Genomic DNA, 19,171 nt, shown 5'->3' on the forward strand with positions numbered 1-19,171 from the left:
AAATCTCTGAGAACACCTATGGGCATAGCAGGTTGTGAAAGTTTATATATTTGGCCAAAGAATAGTCTTAGGTAGTGTGTGTATGAGGATTAGCCATGTATTTGTGAGAGTGTACGTGACCAATTCTCTTACTGCTATTAGACATAGGAAAATCAGAGTTTAGGCCATTTCCACCTTGAAATACTTCTCAGGGTCTCCCCAGAGAATTCTGTATAGCTAAATATATATGGAAAGTTAGTTCTCTTACCAACTCCAACATGTCCATCAAAAATAATTTTATTTACTCATGAAGATGTCTTAGTTGCTTGCCTGAACCTCTGCTTATTCTAGAGCCTGCAATTGAGACCAGTTCACTGGCACTTAACCTACTGAGTAAGCAACCAGATCTCAAAAGCTCATGCATCTCCTTACATGGCTGATTCCTGTTAAAATCAGACAAATAGTATCTGCTTTTACATTCTTTAAATGTTAATAGTTTTATGCAACGTGTGAATTGTAAATATTTAGAGTCTAGGTATCTAGCTGTGAGGTGTGAATTTTATTTGATTTTGATTCTGCTAGTGCTCCAGGACTTGAAAGAGGAGGAGATGTGTAAGAACAATAATATATTTTCCAATTCTGCATTCATTTAAGTCCTCCACAAAATTTATTAGTGATGAATATCCATGCAAGAGGAAGATTCAAATGTATGTTTCTCAGTTCAGGTAAATACTCTGGGGACATTTAGGAAGAAACATGCTGGTAAAGTGTGTTTTAAATACAGTTATCGTGACACATACTATCTTGTATCATAATATCAATCTCAAAGAGTACTATTTATTATTTGCAATTAAAAAGAAAATAAAAGCATCAAATACTGAAGAGTTTTGTGGAGTTTCTGTTCTTTGGAAAGTGAGTATGAATGTGATTCACTGGATTTCTGTGGAATATTATTTGTATGGATGTCCTTAATCAATCATCAGCAACATTACAAAACTTCTACAGGGAAAATCCTTTGCCAAATTTTATCTGGGAACTGGGTCACGAATCAGAATGTCAAAACACACACATGGAACTGTGGAAGATAGCGCTGAATGAAGTGCTAACAGAAATAATTGTTTTACTTTTGCTGACAAAATAATTATGAGCATTTAAGAGCTTGTATGTATAGAAACTCTATGTGGTTATAATAATTTGTTGTTTTTATAAGGGTATCCCATTCTTCAGGAAGAATCCAGCTCAAAGTAGGCAAACAGTAACTAACTTGTGTGGCTATGTGTTCTTGTAAACTATATTGTCATAAAATTAATAAGAGGGGTTTAGTCAAAGCAAGATATTTTTTGAGCTTCTTATACACACAGAGAAACATAATGCTATGTTAGTAATAATTACGTCTTATGAGCATCCCACAATTAAATTTATTTTTGCATGTGAACAAAGTGTCTTTCAGACAAAGGAGATGAAAAGTAATCTTGGCAACAGCAAAAATAATAGGAATAAATAGACATATTCTATGTGTTAAGTCACTGGAGAGTACATCCCACAAATGAGCTCTTCCTGTAAATCAGCTGTGTACTAAGTACTACTACTATGCAAGTCTCTGAGTCTGATTTAGTGATTTATTTCTGATGATAAATTTCAAATAGCTTTCCCTCAAAAGCAGGTTACCCACAACTATGCAATATCATATGTGTAAACATATTTCAATGTATCTTCTTTGCATGCTACCTAATCTATTAATATTATCAGAGCTGTGACAACATTTCTGTTTATTTCTACATCTTCATATGAACTTTATCCCCTTACATACCAGTGTAAAAATATATTGGAGATTGCTAGTATTTATGGTGTTAGGTGTCCCAGATGCTTTTTTCATGATGCTATGTGTATGAATACTATCAAAAAGGATCAGATTTATGAAGAAAGCTTAATATATTGTAAGCATAACCTATTAGGCCTTAATTAAAAAGCATCAAATGGTTGTCTACTTGATGATGCCCACAAATTAATTCCTAAATTATCATCATCATTGCCAAGTGTATCTTTACCCACAATGCAGGAGATACATTTCAGAATTTGACATAATATCCTTGAGTTTTGATAAGGAGGTGATTAGGTTTCCAAATTAGAGTTTTGTTACCTCTGGAAAGCAATTTCATGTAGTGTTGATTGAAGAGCTAAGTGGCAAATGTCTATATGGCAATGAAGGTTTATTATATTGGTAATTATTTAAGCTATTTATAGTTGTTAAAGTTTTTAGTGTTTAAGTTCTGCTATTCAGTGTGCTGCATTTATTCCATGCATTTGAATCTTTAATATAAAATAAGAGCCTTGGAAAAAAAAAATAAATCAGGGATTGACAGCGGTGGAGAACTTTATCATCAGAAACAGTCTGATCTTGGTAGCATGTATCTGTACAAACAAATTTGCAAATTTGAGACTCTTCTCTGTTGTGACTTGTAAGATTTGGAGTCAATCTGTATATCCTGAATTCTGTACTGTAATGAGCAATATCATCTGCTACAGTACCTTGTAGTTCTCGTGATACAGCTCACTATAATGATAAACATAATCTCTGCTATAAACTAGTTCTTTTTGCAAGCAAAATTCACTACAGAATTGTGGTCATATGTAAGGTACAAAATTTGTCTGGTGTCTGTGTTGTGTTACACCACAAAATCTTCAGCCACTGATATATGAGCAGCACAATTCTACACACACAGTGTCAGCTCTAGGAGGAGTTTACCCCAGTGAATAACTACTTATATAAACACAGGCTTCAGGAATTCATACCACTCTTGATTGGAACAGTACTGAGGAATGGAAGCTGCTTGAAATCTCTTGGAACTTTTGTAATTGCAAAATTACTCTCATCTGTGAGTGAGTTTGAAGAAAAAGTGTTTGGGGCTGCTTGGGTTTGAGTTCAAAGAATAACTGTGGTTTGCCAGGGCAAGAAGTAGGTAATTAAAGCAATATTTGGAGACACACTGAGAGCTTCAAAATGGGACAATTTTAAGGCTAACATTTTCTAGACTGGAGTGGAAAGAAAATGAACACAACCCAAAAACATATTAATGCATGTCTCATGGAATCCCCTAAAAGTTTCTGAGAGTTGTACAGTAACTGCAGTTATTATCAGAAAACTGACTGCAAGAGTTGTTTTCTGACATTTTCAGGGTATTATGGGCCTGTGAGTTGCCACACCAAACTTGCTCAATTCACAAGTCAAAACAAGACTTTATTATAAAGCTAACAGTGCAACCCCAGTCTATTGTCTGAAAGTTGGCCGCTGCTATTGCTTCATACACCCCTACCAAAGGGGTGACTTTGGACTCAGGGCTTCTGTTACACTTCTCTTGGTGAACTCTGATGCCAAACAGAATTTGCTTTGTAGTTCTGCAGCATACTGAGTCATTGGTGTTAGTGGTAATGATTCATTTTTTCTGAGAGTTTCAGAGACACATGCTGTAAAAGTAAGCATGTGAATTAACCAGGTGCTGTTTCTATAGGGTATTATTCACTAAATGTATGTGAAGGTTTAGGTAGTAGGCTTATTATTTACTATTATTCAGTATTGCAGATAGATATTGAGATGTTTCCACACTAGGGCTTAAATATTCTCCTGTTAACTGTGATTTTCTTGTATTTGTGGTCTCCTGAACTGCTGCAGAGGGGTTGTGCCCATTATCAAAAATTACTCGATTAAACTAGAATATGTGTTAGAAAATATTGTTCTGGTTATTATGCTGCTGGTGTACTGTGCTGATTTTTCTTTCTTTCTTTTTTTCCCCCCTCCCTTTGACTTCTAGTGCTTATAGAGCTGAATTTCCCATCTTTGAAGTAATTGATACTGCATTATGGTTGATTTGAAAGTCCAAAGACACAATGCAGCTAATAGCCCACCAAATCTTCATTTCTTTTCAATTTTTCACAGCATAGATATTTCCATTCAAAGTTTTTTCTTATGTAGTTGACATTGTTTAAAGGTTGAGTAGAAATATTCTCTTCACGTGCACAATTTTCTCAACGGATTCCGGGGTTTGGTTGAACGTCAGCACTGAGCCAGCCCAGTGCCTTGCCACTGCCACCAGAAATGGCACCATCCACCTTGTCCCTCCTTCCCACCTCCCCTTTCCTCTCCCAAGCCACACTTTACTCAGGCTGGGACACGCCCACCCCGCTGCGGGCTCCTGCACTTCTCTGGCTGCACGGGAAACTGGAATGACTGAAATCCCTTTGCCTTTTTGCTGGGTGAGTTCTCTGCACGGAGCCAGCTCCGGGTGCGCTCAGAGAAGTGCTGAAGCCCAGCAGCAGCAGGGCCCTCACACCTGGGAGGAAGAGGAGGTGAGGAAGAACCAGATCTTCCTATTTTAGCTGCAGCCAACTTGCAGCTGATTTAGTTATGTCATGTCTCTATGTATTAACAGAATTAGGTAATTTGGCGTTTCTTCATTGTGTAAAACTACATAAACATTTAAGAAAATGCCGGTTAATGCCTGGATTGCTGCCGTGACTGTGCTGGGCCAGAGCTGGAGTAATTCCATTGATTTTAGGGTGATTATTCCACATTCTAAGCTGTGAAAATTGGTGACACCATTAAACTGATTTATGAAAGCTTTATGGTAGACCCCAATTTTTTAGTAAATTTCATTAGTTTAACTGCAGACTTTGAGTTTTGGTTTTCCTCTGTAATTGACTCAGTAAAAATATTGTTTATCATTCACTGTAAATGTTAGTATGCCCTTGAAATCAAGGTTTGAAAAGACTTCTAAAAATGTGTTTCGTAGTGTATTAACCTTTATTGTCCTTGAAGAGCAGATCTGAATATTTTTCAATATTTATAAATTTATACATTTATACCCATGGATCAAGACAGTCTGTAGACTCATAATACATATTGCTAGGGTCAGTAGTAAAAAGAATATTTAAATCCTTTTGGCTACTACCATTTCCAGAAAACAGTGGCAGAATCCAATGTAGAAAGATGACAGTAGTCAATTCTTTCCTAGGTGAGAAAAGATACTGCCAAGGATCAAGTAGCTTTCTTTCAAGGAGTGAATATACCCCTTATGTTTTGATGGTTGAAAACAATTGACGTGAGACTTTGTAAAATGTTTCAACATTCAGATGAAATAACTGCATGGACTTGAGCTACTGCAGTTTTATGTTTTTAGTGTTGAATATTCTTTGCTTTATTTTTAATGTTCTCCAATGATAATAGGCATTTAAAATATATTGTTCAAATTCTGTTTTATTTTTGTGGTCCTTATTGCCTTGAAATAAATGCATCAACCTAAAATAGTATTTTAAAATCAAACTTGTTAAAGCCACTTGAAACAAAACTTCTCTCTATACCTATTGTTTCTGTTTTCATAGCAGCATATTTATAGACAAAGATAGTAATTTTTATGTTTATAGCTGATTATTCCTTCAGAGGTCCCAGAAGGACTGGGGTAATCAGCTCAGGATGGTGACTTGAGAACATTTTGGAGCACCCCATCTCCATCATGTATTAGAAATAGATGCATGAAAGCAGTCTAATTCTGTTATTATTCATTTTAGAGGCAGAAGTTTTATCCTTTTATTGATCTACATTTAGGCTACATTTTTGTACCTAAAGCTCTCTGTGGTAGCTGTAGATTTCTTATAAATCACCAAGAGAAGCCAGCACCATGTTCTTTACTAAGCAAAAACTCTTCTGAGGAAAGAAATTAGAGGAACAACCACTAAAGTGAGTGATATCATTTCCGCAGAATCCCACATCATCCCAAGCAAGTACCTTTGCTTACACTGTTTTTGCTTACATTTTTTAGTAAACTCAGCTGCTCACATCTCCAGATATATATTCAGTGTCCAATTCTCTATGAGTGCTTTTACTGCTGCTTGTTTATAGCATATAAAATCCAGTTTTATGTTAACTAGGTGGGTTGCTGAGTTGCCAGCATGCCATTCTGGATTGGGCATTTGTGAATTGTTTTAAGCACCAAAGCAGACAATGAAAGCTTTATCTCGATTCCCCAATTAGCAGTAATCATTCTTGCTAAACTTTGATAAAGAGCTGTAGTATGCAATGAATGTAAAGTATTCATGCCTGAGCAGTTTTTTTTTGTTTTTTTTTTTCCCTTCTCCCAACATTTCTGTGTTTTGTAAAATAGTCTTATCCTGCTTGTTATTTCTATTCATATTGCAGATTGAGAATGTTGATGTCTGCCTTAGCTTTCTGGCAGCCAGAGGCGTAAATGTCCAAGGTCTTTCTGCAGAAGGTAAGAGAAACAAATCATCAGAACAAATAACAAGATTTTCTTCTGAAAACTGAATTTCTTAACACAAATCACTTGCACCTAAATACCAAGCTCCAGCTGTCTTGAACAGCATGCAGATATAGATTAATGATAACAAGTGAGAGTTTCCTTTTAATTTTCCCTTGAAATTGAACCAAGAAATGCAATGTTTATGAATCTTGAGACAATGTTTTAAAACAATATTTTCTCAATGGTATTAATCTTTTAATGTTAGCTCCACAATATTAGATAGGCACAGAACTTCCTGAGCATACATTTTTTTAAATTTTTCATATATTTGATTCAAAATAGCAAACAAGAACATAAGAATCCTGCTCAGTTAAATAAACCCAGGGAAGACTATTTGTTTCAGCAAATTTATTATTAGTAGTAATGCTGTCCAGATGAGTCTGAAAATTATAGTATTCCTTTGATGTCTCCTATTAAGTCAAAGAGTGAATGGTTTTGCTGCTTCAGTTATTCTGCTGTATTAGTCACCTTAAATGATTACCTAACGTGGTTGAAACTAAATTAATAAATATAATAAATAAAAACCATTAAAAATACCAGTTGTCTTAATAATTACATAATATTGCCTTGTTCATGTAAGAGGCAAGTGAATTAATAAAATGTACATGTCTTTGTCATGTAGCAAATCAAGCAGTTCTGCAAGGTGTGGCACTGAAGGTAACAGGTCCAGAGATGCATCCCTGTACTTTTATTTTGCTTGTAGCATAAATAAAAGCTGGAAGGATTTTTTTTTTCCAGAGATGCTAATTTCAGTTGAATTCTAGAAGATGCATAGAGAAAAAAATTGGAATGCTAACCACTATTTGATTGTGAAATTAACTCAGAATTACTATCTTTCACCATCTGAACCTATCTAGGATTTTACACATGCAACACAGACATGATGTGTACTATCTATTCACCTTGATTGTCAAAGTGAAAATTTATTATGAATTTATTTTATGAGGATACTCATTATTCTCATACTCATCAATATGTCATGACATGGTATATGATGTATTTTCTGTACTTTTTAAAATAAGAATCTGTCTGCATTCTGCAATGCCTTTATTCCTACCTTTGTTTTACTTTAGAAAATAATTGTAATAGGATATATGCTTCAATTGTGTAGTTTTACGTTCATATGCTACTAAAAGCAATAGTACTACATAGAACTAAGTGCAAGGACTATGATTTAAAATGCTCTTTATTCTTAAAAACCAAATTTTAATGTTTAAAGCTGAAGTAAAATCAAAATTAATTCTGCTGTTACACAATTGGTCATGAATCTGAAGTAAATCCACTACTACCTTCATAATGATATTCTTCAAAGTCCTGCAGAGGTGTGATTTCCTTAAATATACCATTTTTACTGTGTATAATCCTGAATATTACAATTTTTAGGGGGAGAAAAAATTGAGTTTCTTGTAATAAGCTTTGGTAAAAGTGTCTTGTTACTACTGGATCATTTATTAATGACCACGGAGGTTGCAGAACAATAAACCATTAGCTTAACAAGTTTTGAAGATTTCACAGCCATTTTATGACCTCATTTTGACAATTGAACAGAGGTCTAAAAAAAAAGTAATTTTCAAATCTTGGCTACCAAATCTTGGCTACCAAATCTCTGCTTGAGGACCCAGTTGATGAATAATTATCCAGTTGATACAAAGAATATTTTCTCATTTTCCAAGTATATATGAGAAGTTTCTGAATTTTTGGTTGTGAGAAATATTCTCACTTCAACTCTGTTAAAATTAGGAAAGAAAAAGTTACTGATAGCATCCTTCCCGAAAGATAGTAACAAATATATGAGCACGAAAAGAGCAAAATTTTACGATTGAAAAATATTGAGTGGGATTTAACAAAGGATTCTTCTTCTGAGCATGAAGTCATGCAAAATGATAAGAGTAAATAAACTGGTGTCACATACTGGGAGTCTTCTCAAAACAGAGCCACTTAAAATGGATAGTTACATGGTTTTTTAGGGGTCTTTTTGGATAATTTTAAATACAAATTTTCTGTATTCCTTGACAGTGATCTTCCTTGAAACCAACATGACTGCAAAAGTAATATTGCCTAAAAAGTTTACTTGTTCTGGGAAAGTTCTACATAACTCTCATGGTCTTATTGCTAATCAAAGATCCTGCAGCATCTTCACAGAGGAGATGAATAAGTCTGGCTGCTTAGAACAAATTCACATTCTGAAAAGTATATTTCAGTGTCCAGGATTAGGTTTGATTTTGAAGAACATGTTGTGAGCATAAAAGCTCCAGTGTTTACTGCCTTAGTATATGTATTAACATTTCACCTACTCCTATTGGTTTAAGAGACATGAAAATGACAGTAACTTTGTATAAATTCAACTTGAAAATTTCCCTGGGAAAGCTGTGCAGCACACACAGCTCAGTATTTTGATTTGCAGGGAAGGCAGAAAGGTTGTGGCATTGCATGACAGGTTGCAAGTCTATAGGTCTAATAAAAACCTTTCCCAAGATGGTCAGTGCCAAAGAAAATTAATAATGAAGTTATGAACAGACCTACATGCTGCAGATAATTTCATTAAAGTTTTCTGAGGTTTCTTTTTGTCACTGAAATCCTTTATCAGCAAAGAGTAACAACATCCTTGTAAAATCTTCCTCTCAGGCTGGGAAAAAGCTAAAAAAGTAATGGGAGTCATATGGATGTAACTGGGGTTCACCATAATTATATTCAGGTAGCTGTTTAGCCTCGTCAAAGCTGCAGTTTTTGTCTTCATTATAAGTAAGAGGAGTATAAAATAAAAAGCTATAAAATCATGTCATTTGAAAGTTCAAAGAGATAATCATGAGCATTACAGTCACCTTTTTTAAAAACAACCTTCCATTTATTTTCTTCTCTCATGTTTCCTGCACACCTCTGTATGAATGGATAGGTGCTCACTGACAATAACCATAACCATAATACAGTTTTTTTTAATTTTTCCAGAACTCACTGTTTATTACCAATGTGCACAGAATTTGCTCCAAAAGCAAAAAGAATAATTTAAAGTCATGAGGTTTGAAGGGATGTATATTTAAGACTAGAAAGAATTCAGATTTTTTCTTAATGGGCTGTTCCTTAATTAGAATATTTGTACTTTGTTGGGACAGGACATTTCAGAATTGTGTCTTACTTAAGGTTGGATATACTCTTGTTTATGACCATGCAAATGTCCCATGATGAAGGCATTGTAGAGATAGTTTTTTATTGCAACACTGACACATAAAACTCCAAAAATTATACTAAAAAATATACTATCAGTGACACCGAAAATGTCTCTGATATTACAGGTAAATTAAGAGATATAAGACATAAACACGTATAGCTATAGGTATGTACAGACATACTTTAGTATGGCTTTTACAAAACTGAAATCTAAAACCAAAGTGTTTTCACTTCCTTTTCTCTTTTGTTTTTTTAATAGAAATAAGGAATGGAAATTTGAAAGCCATCTTAGGGCTGTTTTTCAGTTTGTCTCGGTACAAACAGCAGCAACATCATCAGCAACAGTACTACCAGTCTTTGGTGGAGCTACAACAACAAGTCCCTTCAACTCCAGCTGAAATCAGCCAGTCCAAAACACACCAAGATATGCAGTCAAGGTAGGTAAAAAAGTTATTTTTCTCAGGTCCAAAAGCTTTTTATTTTTCTGTTCAAAAAGACAAAATTTTGTTTAAAAAACAGGCTATTTAGTTATTTTTTAGCTATTTACACAATGGTTTCAATGTTTTTTTTGATAGTAAGCCCAGATTTCTTGGGAGTAAAAATTAGAGTAAGTGCAGAGAACAATACCAATTAGCTTCAGTTCTGATTTTAGTTAATTTTTAGCCTTTCTTTGACTTTATTATTGATTTTTCTGTGCATTGCACAATAAGAAGCTGCTAGCTCCCCATGTGGTTAGTATACTGGTTATTTTCATGTTTTCTTCACATATCCAGTTCCACATGTAAATGAAAAATTTCCAATAATCTACAAAACAGATGGGGAAAAGGCATAATTAATACTTTCATTTGTTATAAACTCTTTTTATCTCCACACATTCTGGTTTTCGAGGGCCTAATTCTATTTCAATGGTTTGTACAAGGGAGAAGAAATAGCCTAAATCTAGTTGGTTTCTTTAAGTGGGCAGTTTTTATTCATTTTTAAGGAAACAAAGCACTCATTGGAAACCAATAATTGCTGAATTACATTGCTTTCAGACTGTACCTGAAAACATATTTTTAGGAGGTAGTTGCTTGAAGGCCAGTTTAGAAGAAGGAGTTTGAAACAGAAATATCTATTTAAATAGAAAAAATATTAACAATGTATATTTTATTGGGGAAATTTAAAAAAAGTCAACTGTAGATCATCATGAAGAGTTTTGTCTGTTGCTTTGTTGGGTTCAGTACTTGTTCAATTTTTTATATCCCTGTTCAAAACATTTTTGTGGACTTACTGAACAACTGTATGTTGAGAGTGTGGTAAATCAATGATCTAGATTGGATTAAAAGTATCAGAATAATACATTGAGATTCTGGTTCTTAATTCCATTGATGTATAAATTACACTTTCATGTATATAATAAACATATTTCTTCTTAAATGGACAAAGCTTTAACACTTCAGCCTGATAAAAATCTGTGTCTTGGAACTAGAAGTGTTTTAAAAATATGTTTTGGAGAGACATGTTGCTAATCTGTTAATTACCGCATGTAATTACCGCATGTTAATTACCGCATTTGATGCAAAAATTAAGATACATGTGTTTGGCTGGGGCATTATGAAGTGAAATGCTTTTATTTTCTCTGCTGCTGAAAATTAATGTCTTTGAAGGTTTACCCTGTGAAGTATACTATTAACGTGTAATCTAGGAAATTATGGTTGGGTCCTAGAGGAGTCTGACCATTCGCAACATTTTCCAAAGCTGAATTTCTGCTTTACGAAGGATATTTAATACTGTGTAAGAGACAATAGCATCTTGTTATTCAGGAAATAAGTGTTCACAGCTTTAATGAGGGGAATTAAGAGCTTAGCCAGCTTCCTATAAATACCTTTGGTTACTGTTTTTTGTTTTTAATTTAGTGAAAGAACTGAAACATTTCCTGATTTTATGATTTACCAATGGTGAATTTTTAATAACAAAAAAAATTACAGTGTTCTTTCTACATCATGACTATTGCAAGAGTTTATCCAAAAAACCTGGATAAAGCAGGTTTTTTACTATTTGGATGATGGTGATTCCACATGGTAGGCAAAGAGGTGTTGAATCTTTTATTAAGCTTTCCATTATAATTCCCTGAGATCTCCTGGTACTTCTGCACTTTTTTATTCTTTTCTATTTTGCTATGTTAAAACATGCTTCATTAAGAAGAGAGATTATTGCATGTCCCAGATTCTCCACATTTCCGATTTTGTAGTGCCATCTAAGGCTGGTGTAAAAAAATTTCAACTTTCATCAGTGTGCTTTAAACTCCACTGTAATCTAGGAGTTTAAAATAATTTAGTTCTTTGATTAAATTTATGTTCATAGCTATGTTTCAGATTTAAAATATTTCTATGCAAAAAATTACCAGACCAAGATTGATGACATCTTTCTTATTTCTTATCTGTAAACTGAAAGCAAAATTTTTTCTGTTTGCTTTCACATACAGAGAAGTTTGATGCTTGTTAATATAAAGTCTGTATTGCCTGAGGGAATATGGTTTCTTCTATCCATACATTTTTCATTTCAGTCTTTAAGAATAAAAAAGATGCCTACCAAAATCTTTTTCCTACATGAAAATTTTCTGTCGTGTACTATAAATTTAAGTACATCTAATATTATGAGCTCCTAAGCAAAAGAAGGAGCCCTGCAACTTAGAAACAAACAAAAATACAATTTTTCTTAATACTGATTTTCTTTTTTTTATTTGTCAAATTTTGAAGTAATATAAGTAAATTAGCATAAAATAATATTTCCCTTCCTAAGAAAAATGACTACATGTGAAAACAAGTTTTTCACTAATAGATGGGCATATATAAACATCCACTGATGGGAATTCTCTCTGATGGATTTACCAACACTTCTTTTCATAGCAGCCATTTATTTCAAGTAATTATTTCCCAATGAAATAAATAATTTGAAATATTATTGAAAAATATTTACCAAACACATTTCTAGTTTAAAGATGCTAATGAGTAAATAAAAGTTTCTTTTTAGAAAGAAGCCAAAATATGAATTGAAAAAGAAAAGATTACTTTGGTGAGATCTATCTTGCCTCTTACCCACTCTTTGCTGTCTGAAATATGGGCAGATAGCTTACGTGATTCCTCAAACTGATTTCTATGATTGCTTTCATGTCAGATGTCTCAGCTGTATATATTACAAATGTCACAACATAACTGAGCTGGGGGAAGCTCATGGTTTAGGAGGTCCTTAGGAACTCACATGGCTGCTCTTTCGGACACTCTATCTATCTTTGGATCTTTTTGGCAAAAAGTAGTTACAAACAGATACTGAAACCTACACATTTCATTGTATGGAGAATTTTGGAAAGTGATAAGATCTGAAGTGTATATTAATGTACATTCTGCACACTGTCCATATGAAATTAACTCAATAGATAATCTAACTGCTATCAATCAAAAATGGAGTCATTTTACTTTTTTTCTGAAGCGCTGTTGATAAAACAAGCTGTTTTATCCTTTCATAGTAAATGTTTATCTTAATGGCTGTTTATTATTACACAATTGTTGTGCAGGTATCCCATTCTTTATTACCATGTTGCAGTTCTGAATATGTTTTTAAAAATTCTTGATTCTTTCTGTTTTCTAACATTTGTAACATAACTGTGGAAAGGTTTGGTATGCAGAAGCCCTAAGGCAGAAAATTCCTTACGGTTTATATTTTAGAAAAAATATTTGGCAAATGCACATAACAGAAAGTAGTTTCCATTAGACTGACCCACAGTCTTTTATTATCTAGAAATAGTTCTTTCAGGTTTTTGAAAGGAACAAGAATTATCTTATTATTATGGCAGAAGCCAGATAATTAATATAGCTGCTAACAAATGAATGGAACATTTGTCGTTTTTTTTAATAATGGCAAAATGCTTCCAACCTAACTTGACTAAATTTTCAAGTGTATTGTGAAAATAATTTTCTTACACCGTGAGTATTTTATTTCACTGGAAGAATCCTACGTATTTACTTTGCATATTTACCTGAGAAATAAGGATGTCTTATTGGTGCACTCTGTACATTTAAGTGCATTTGATATCCATGTGCTTGTATGTGTGCCTACATGTAAGCAAAAGAAAAATATATACATTGAAAAAGGTGGGTGATTTTATAGACTATACATTTTCTTAAATCTTCAATAATAAGTCACATATAAACTATGTCTCAGTTTATATTAATAACTGAGGTTATTTTAGGTTATAATATTCTGTAAGAAAAGTTATCTTCTTCATTGCTTCCAGGTATTGTATACTAAGCATATTGTGTAATGTCAACTTTATTTTCTAGGAGGTAAAAAGCTGTAATATTTTCTTTATTAAACAAATATAAGAAGGTGATGCCCTTCACTTTTTCCAAGAGAAATACAGATTATACATGGGAGAAGGAAATACCTCTGAGAAGTTACACTGAAAATGGTCAGATAACAGAGGTTGCTGAAGACCAAGAAAGTTTTGGCTTTGTATGTGCAGGGCTAGCATCTCACTTGCCTAATTTAAAAGACTGGTCCTGCTGATGATGGTGGTGATGATGGTACTCATCCCCATTTCCAGGTTATGATGTCCCCAGTAATGATCAATGTCTGTGATCATTACCACATCTGAACATTTCCCTGTGCCACTGAAGACAAGCTACTTTATAAAGTGTTTGAGCCCTTTGTCAACAGAAACGGAAACAGACACCAAATTATATTAGGTCTCTACAGGTTTCATACACAGGCTGTTTTGCTAAGAAGCCCTGGGGGAAGGTTATAATCAGAATATCACAAGACTGGACAGGTTAGATTTGTACAGAAATGGGTAATTCGGGAGACTGATCCAGGGGGCTACTTATCCTCGTTTGACTAGGAGACAACACAGACAGGAATGTAATTAAACCAATTTCTGGAGGAACCTCTCTTTCCTAAGTGCAAAGTTAGGGTGGGAGGATAGTGAACCTTCTTTTACAGGCTCCTTACAAAGCTATCCAGAATTGGTCAGTGTGGCAATACTTTAACGTTCCTGTTCCCATGTAAGCTGTCTGTGACCAATGTCAGAATTGTGAAAGTTGTGCATACAGAAGGCAAGCAAGATTCTTCTTGTGAAAGAGTGTTATTTGCCTATCTATTCCTATGGCCAACAGCAACATTTCAAATTAAATGTAAAAGGAAGGAAGGAAGTTGATTCATGGTAAGTGAAATTGCCTTGCAAAAAGCATACGTTCTTTATGGAATATCATAGTTTTGTACCAATAATTGTAAAAACTCTGAAATTATTAGACTGTTAGTGAAAAAATCTGGAGTAAATAAATAGTAATGAAAGGCAAAGAATAGTTTTAGATGTGATTTCTGATTTCTTTTTGCCCTAAAATTTCCTGTATTCTTCCATGACTAACTGTGGGAATTGAATATTTCAAAATCTGAAGTTGGCATTTCACTCTTTCCTTATGACTTTATTGCAGCTCTGAGATTTATTTTTAAAAATGCAGTGCTGGTGGCCTTATTTATATCTTTTAGTACAGATAGATAACAACAATGGTTACATTATATTTTTATGCTTTGCTTTGGTAGTGGATTCCATTATCAGAGCAATACATCTGTGGTGATGATCTTTCAACCACCCGGATACTAAGAGAAAACATATGTGGATGAAAGAATTTCTGTCTCATTTACAGATTAGACAGTAACTGGTTTCAGTAAGCTGTCAGAAAAATTCCCCTAGATGGAAAAACTATTTTATCATGTACAGGAATGATGAACACAGCTTGAGGTCCAGATGGATTTTGTTAAATTTGTTATATTAAAAGTGCACCCTGGTTTTCCTGAGCATATAAACAAAGTTAGGTAGCTGATTTCTGCAGGCAGTTGCATATATAACTACTGCAAGGAACAGGGTTTCATGTTGCCTGCTGCTCAGAAGTACTAGGGAAGAAATTAAGCCTGTTGGATGCAGAGCTTGTGCTTTGTGAAATACAGTAATGAAAATGCAGTGCTTATGATTATGAATTGAAATAGATCCAAGTCAGAATAGTGGAAATCTGCATGGCAGTCTTGATTACATCACTCTGTTTAGAAAAAGGCCTTCATTTAAATATTCTGAAGGTTTAAAATATGGTTACAGCAGTCTACACCAAGTGTTGCACTGACATAGGCTGGAAAATGGAAGATGTACATAGTTGTGTGTGTTTCTTGGTTGATATATAGGAAAGGGATGAAACATGTCCCTTTGCTGTCCTTAGCTCATGCCATTGATAGTCATTTGGTTTTGTTGAAAGGAAAGAGTCCGGTAGTTCCTGCTTTTCCCACTGTGGAATCATTACGAAATCACTGATTCTGAAGGGAAGAAAAATTAAGAAAATATTTCTTCTTTCTGTTTGCTTTTTGCTAGTAAGGGTCTAAGTGCTATTAATCTAATCTGATATATTTTTACATGTCTGGGAGATAATGCAGAATGAGTTGCTGTATGTGATTGTTCCAGGATCTGCAGGAAGCTGACCTTTAAATGGCCCTTAGGTATTTAATTTTACTTTAACCTTTTATTTTACCTTGCAAATCAGCTGTGCTCCATTTTTTTCTGCTCCCCGAAGATACAGTCATTACAGTCCTCAAGGTTCCAAATCACAGAAACTTCAGAAAGGAAGTTTTTTCATTATATGTTTCCTTAAGTCCACATAAATAAAGCATTTAGTGTGTCTCAGTGGCAAATGACTAACCTGTCTAATAACCTTCATGCAGAAAAGATAGAACAAAGCATTAGTAAGAATATATTTCTCATATACTTCTTCCATGTAGCCCATCCTTCTAAGATATCTAATAATATTTCTTCAGTTTAAAATAATGAGGGAAAAGGTGTTTCAGAGTGACATTCAGGTTCTAAAATAAATGGTCTTCTCTATCGTTATAATACAGCACTCTAGCAGACTATTGCATGCCTAGAGAGAAAATAAAAAATGCAAATTAAAAAGCGTTTTTATTCTCTCAATAGCATTTCAGATTTTTTTAAACTCTTCATACTCTATTGACCGTTTCACCACCAGTCCTTCATAAACTGCTTGAATCTTTTACCTTCTTAGCTATTTCTGTATGCTATTCTGATCCTTCAAACTTGTTCTTTAGTGATTGGTATCTCCCTTTGTTTGTTGCACAGGCTTTTTTCTCCTTACAAAGTACCTGATGTATGTCTGAACACTTTCTTTAGGAACCTGGGGCATGCAGTTACCCTGGGTTCTTCTGTTTATAAGTTTCATCTGTTCAAGAACAATATTTTTCCCTCCATTTCTGCTGTTTGCAGTTCGAAATGTCATCTTTTCTCACTATCTCTTCTTGCAGTTTTCAAAAGGGTGTTTTAAATCAGTTTAGTGAAATTTTTCATTTTGTACATGTCAGATATTCTCATTGTCTGGCCTGTGTCACCCTTGCCACTCATTACTATTTATTTGTCAGTTTTTAATGCACTTTGGCCATAATTTTCACTGGTGCTAATCCATGTCATGTAGAATTTAATGGCAAGTGTTCCATTCATCCTTGTAGCACTTGAATCCAATCTTTTATATATTTCTTTCTGAAGGAATAGAAGCTTTATAATTAAGTTATTTTCCCTTCAGACATTCTTTGTTGCTCTACACTCACTTTCTACTGAGATTCGTTAGACTTTCTCATTCTCTGAAAATGAAATCTGATGCAAATGCCAATACATTTATTACTTTCCAGGACCTGCCACCAGTTTAATTCTGACATCTTGTGAACATTGGAGGTTGCCTATAATTATTTGTACATGGCAAATGAAATTTCAATACATGTGGCAATTACAATACATGTAAAATTCAAGGGTAGCCATATTAAATTAGCAAAGTCTTCATTCTTTTTTTTTGTTTTGTTTTATGTTAAATGATAGGTAGCAAACCTATTATGAAGCAAAATGTTCTTTCTTTTTTTCTATTTATTCTTAAATGAATTCCTTCATACCAATGTCTGACTCAGACTTTTCCTTGCATTTTTGCATTCATTTAAGTCATAGTTTTATATTTGTACTTACTTTCTTTGCTTCTGTCAGTACTTTTTATCATCTATTATATCTTACTTTTTCACAGACTGTGCAATAAAATTGATATTCTACATATTGTAGTTTTACAGGTGTCAGTTAATAAAATAACATTACACTTAGAAGCTGCTGTGAAGGAGATGACTTTCTTAATTTACCAAAAAAAGCTCCAAAATAAAAATCCATATAAATTCCAAAGAAGCCTAGGAAGTGCTGTTTGGCAGTCATTGCCTGTGGAAAATAGATTAAATAGAAGTAGAAAAAAAGGTTTTTTATATTTAGATTTCACCAGACTTACAAGAACTTATTTGTGTTTTGAAAATACTTAAGGGAAAATAGCTGAGTTACTGGTAGAACCTTTTGTATTTTCTTTATATTACAAAGCTCTTTGCCATTTCAAAGTCAATGGGGAGACTGAACAAAATGCTTACAAATGTATTTTACTACTGGCAATAGAAACAGTTAACCATGTGATAATTTTTTGACTGGCGCAGGTTTATAGCAATCCCAGCCATACATTAGGATGTGTTATGAATGTGGACTTTCTGAAAATCTGTGCAAAGATTCAAGAGATAATTAGAATAGATTTGAAGAAGTAAAAGCATCAACATTTTTGTCATCTCCATTTCCTCTAGGAAAAAACTTTATTACAGTTTTATTGTATCAAACTGTGAAGTAGAATGGTGGCATATGATTATGTGCAGATACTCTGATATAATTCTATTCTAGTATAAGATCATAAATGATATGGAGATAAGGTCATACAATGGAACAGTTGGTCCCTAAGGGCCTAATCCTAGTTCTGGCAGCACATTGTAATCCACTTGTCTGATTTGTTCAGAGAAAAATAATGAGGTTTAAAAGATGGCATTTTAGGTGTGCTACAGGTTAGGATTAAGCACAGTAGTGAAGTAGCACAGTGTCCTAAACCACAACACACAGTTCCTGCTAAAGATCCACTTTGTTTCTTTAATGTTGTGGTTCATGTACTCCTTCATTAAATTGCACAAAATACCTATACTACACTACTGAGACCGCAGCAGAAAAGCTATGGTCACTGTTTATTGATTCTTATTAAAAGGCTCTGTATTCTGCAGGAACATAAATATTGATGCAAAACTGGTTTATCTGCCTTTTGGTTTATGAGTTGTGAACAATAGGAAAATATTGAAAACATAATTTTGCTTGTACCTTCAAGCATGAATCATTTGGAGACAGACTGCTTGAATAAGATGCCAGAAGTTCAAAGAGCGGAAAGGAGAAATGTCCAAATAATTTAGAACAGATGACAGGGTATGAGCTAGAACTGCCTGAGCCACAGACATTTCCTCTTGTGAATGAAAAAAAAAAAAAAAAGAATTTATTTGTTAAATATATAATATTTATCTCTCCATATATATTTATCTCTATATTTATCTATTTATATTTATTTTTATATTTACCTCTATCTGTAGATAATATACCTCTATCTATAAAATTTGTATAAATACAAAATATATATAAATCTAAAACATTTATATAAATGTTAAATGTTTATTTATTAATAAAAAACCAAATTGGTAAAGGTATAGATATATGTAGTTATATAGATACATACATGTGGATATGGCCATATATTAATTCACCAAGGCTGGACTAAAAAAGGGAAAAGAAATGTCTGAAAAATATT

At 33.6% G+C, this 19,171-nt stretch overlaps 1 protein-coding gene across 8 annotated transcripts in view; it reads left to right on the top strand.

Annotated features, from left to right (window-relative positions):
• The window catches only part of NAV3 (neuron navigator 3), a 507,738-nt gene that overhangs the window by 345,044 nt on the left and 143,523 nt on the right, over positions 1 to 19,171 (top strand). For all 8 annotated transcript variants that reach the window (XM_054271027.1, XM_054271063.1, XM_054271035.1 and 5 more), the window contains 2 exons: positions 6,170 to 6,242; positions 9,715 to 9,892. In XM_054271027.1, coding sequence (XP_054127002.1) covers positions 6,170 to 6,242; positions 9,715 to 9,892 — 251 coding nt within the window. The remainder of the gene's footprint in view (positions 1 to 6,169; positions 6,243 to 9,714; positions 9,893 to 19,171) is intronic.

This window comes from Melozone crissalis, unplaced genomic scaffold (assembly GCF_028551555.1).
Source record: "Melozone crissalis strain CALT ecotype California unplaced genomic scaffold, PUWL_Pcris_2 ptg000004l_1, whole genome shotgun sequence".
Classification (NCBI taxonomy): Eukaryota; Metazoa; Chordata; class Aves; order Passeriformes; family Passerellidae; genus Melozone; species Melozone crissalis.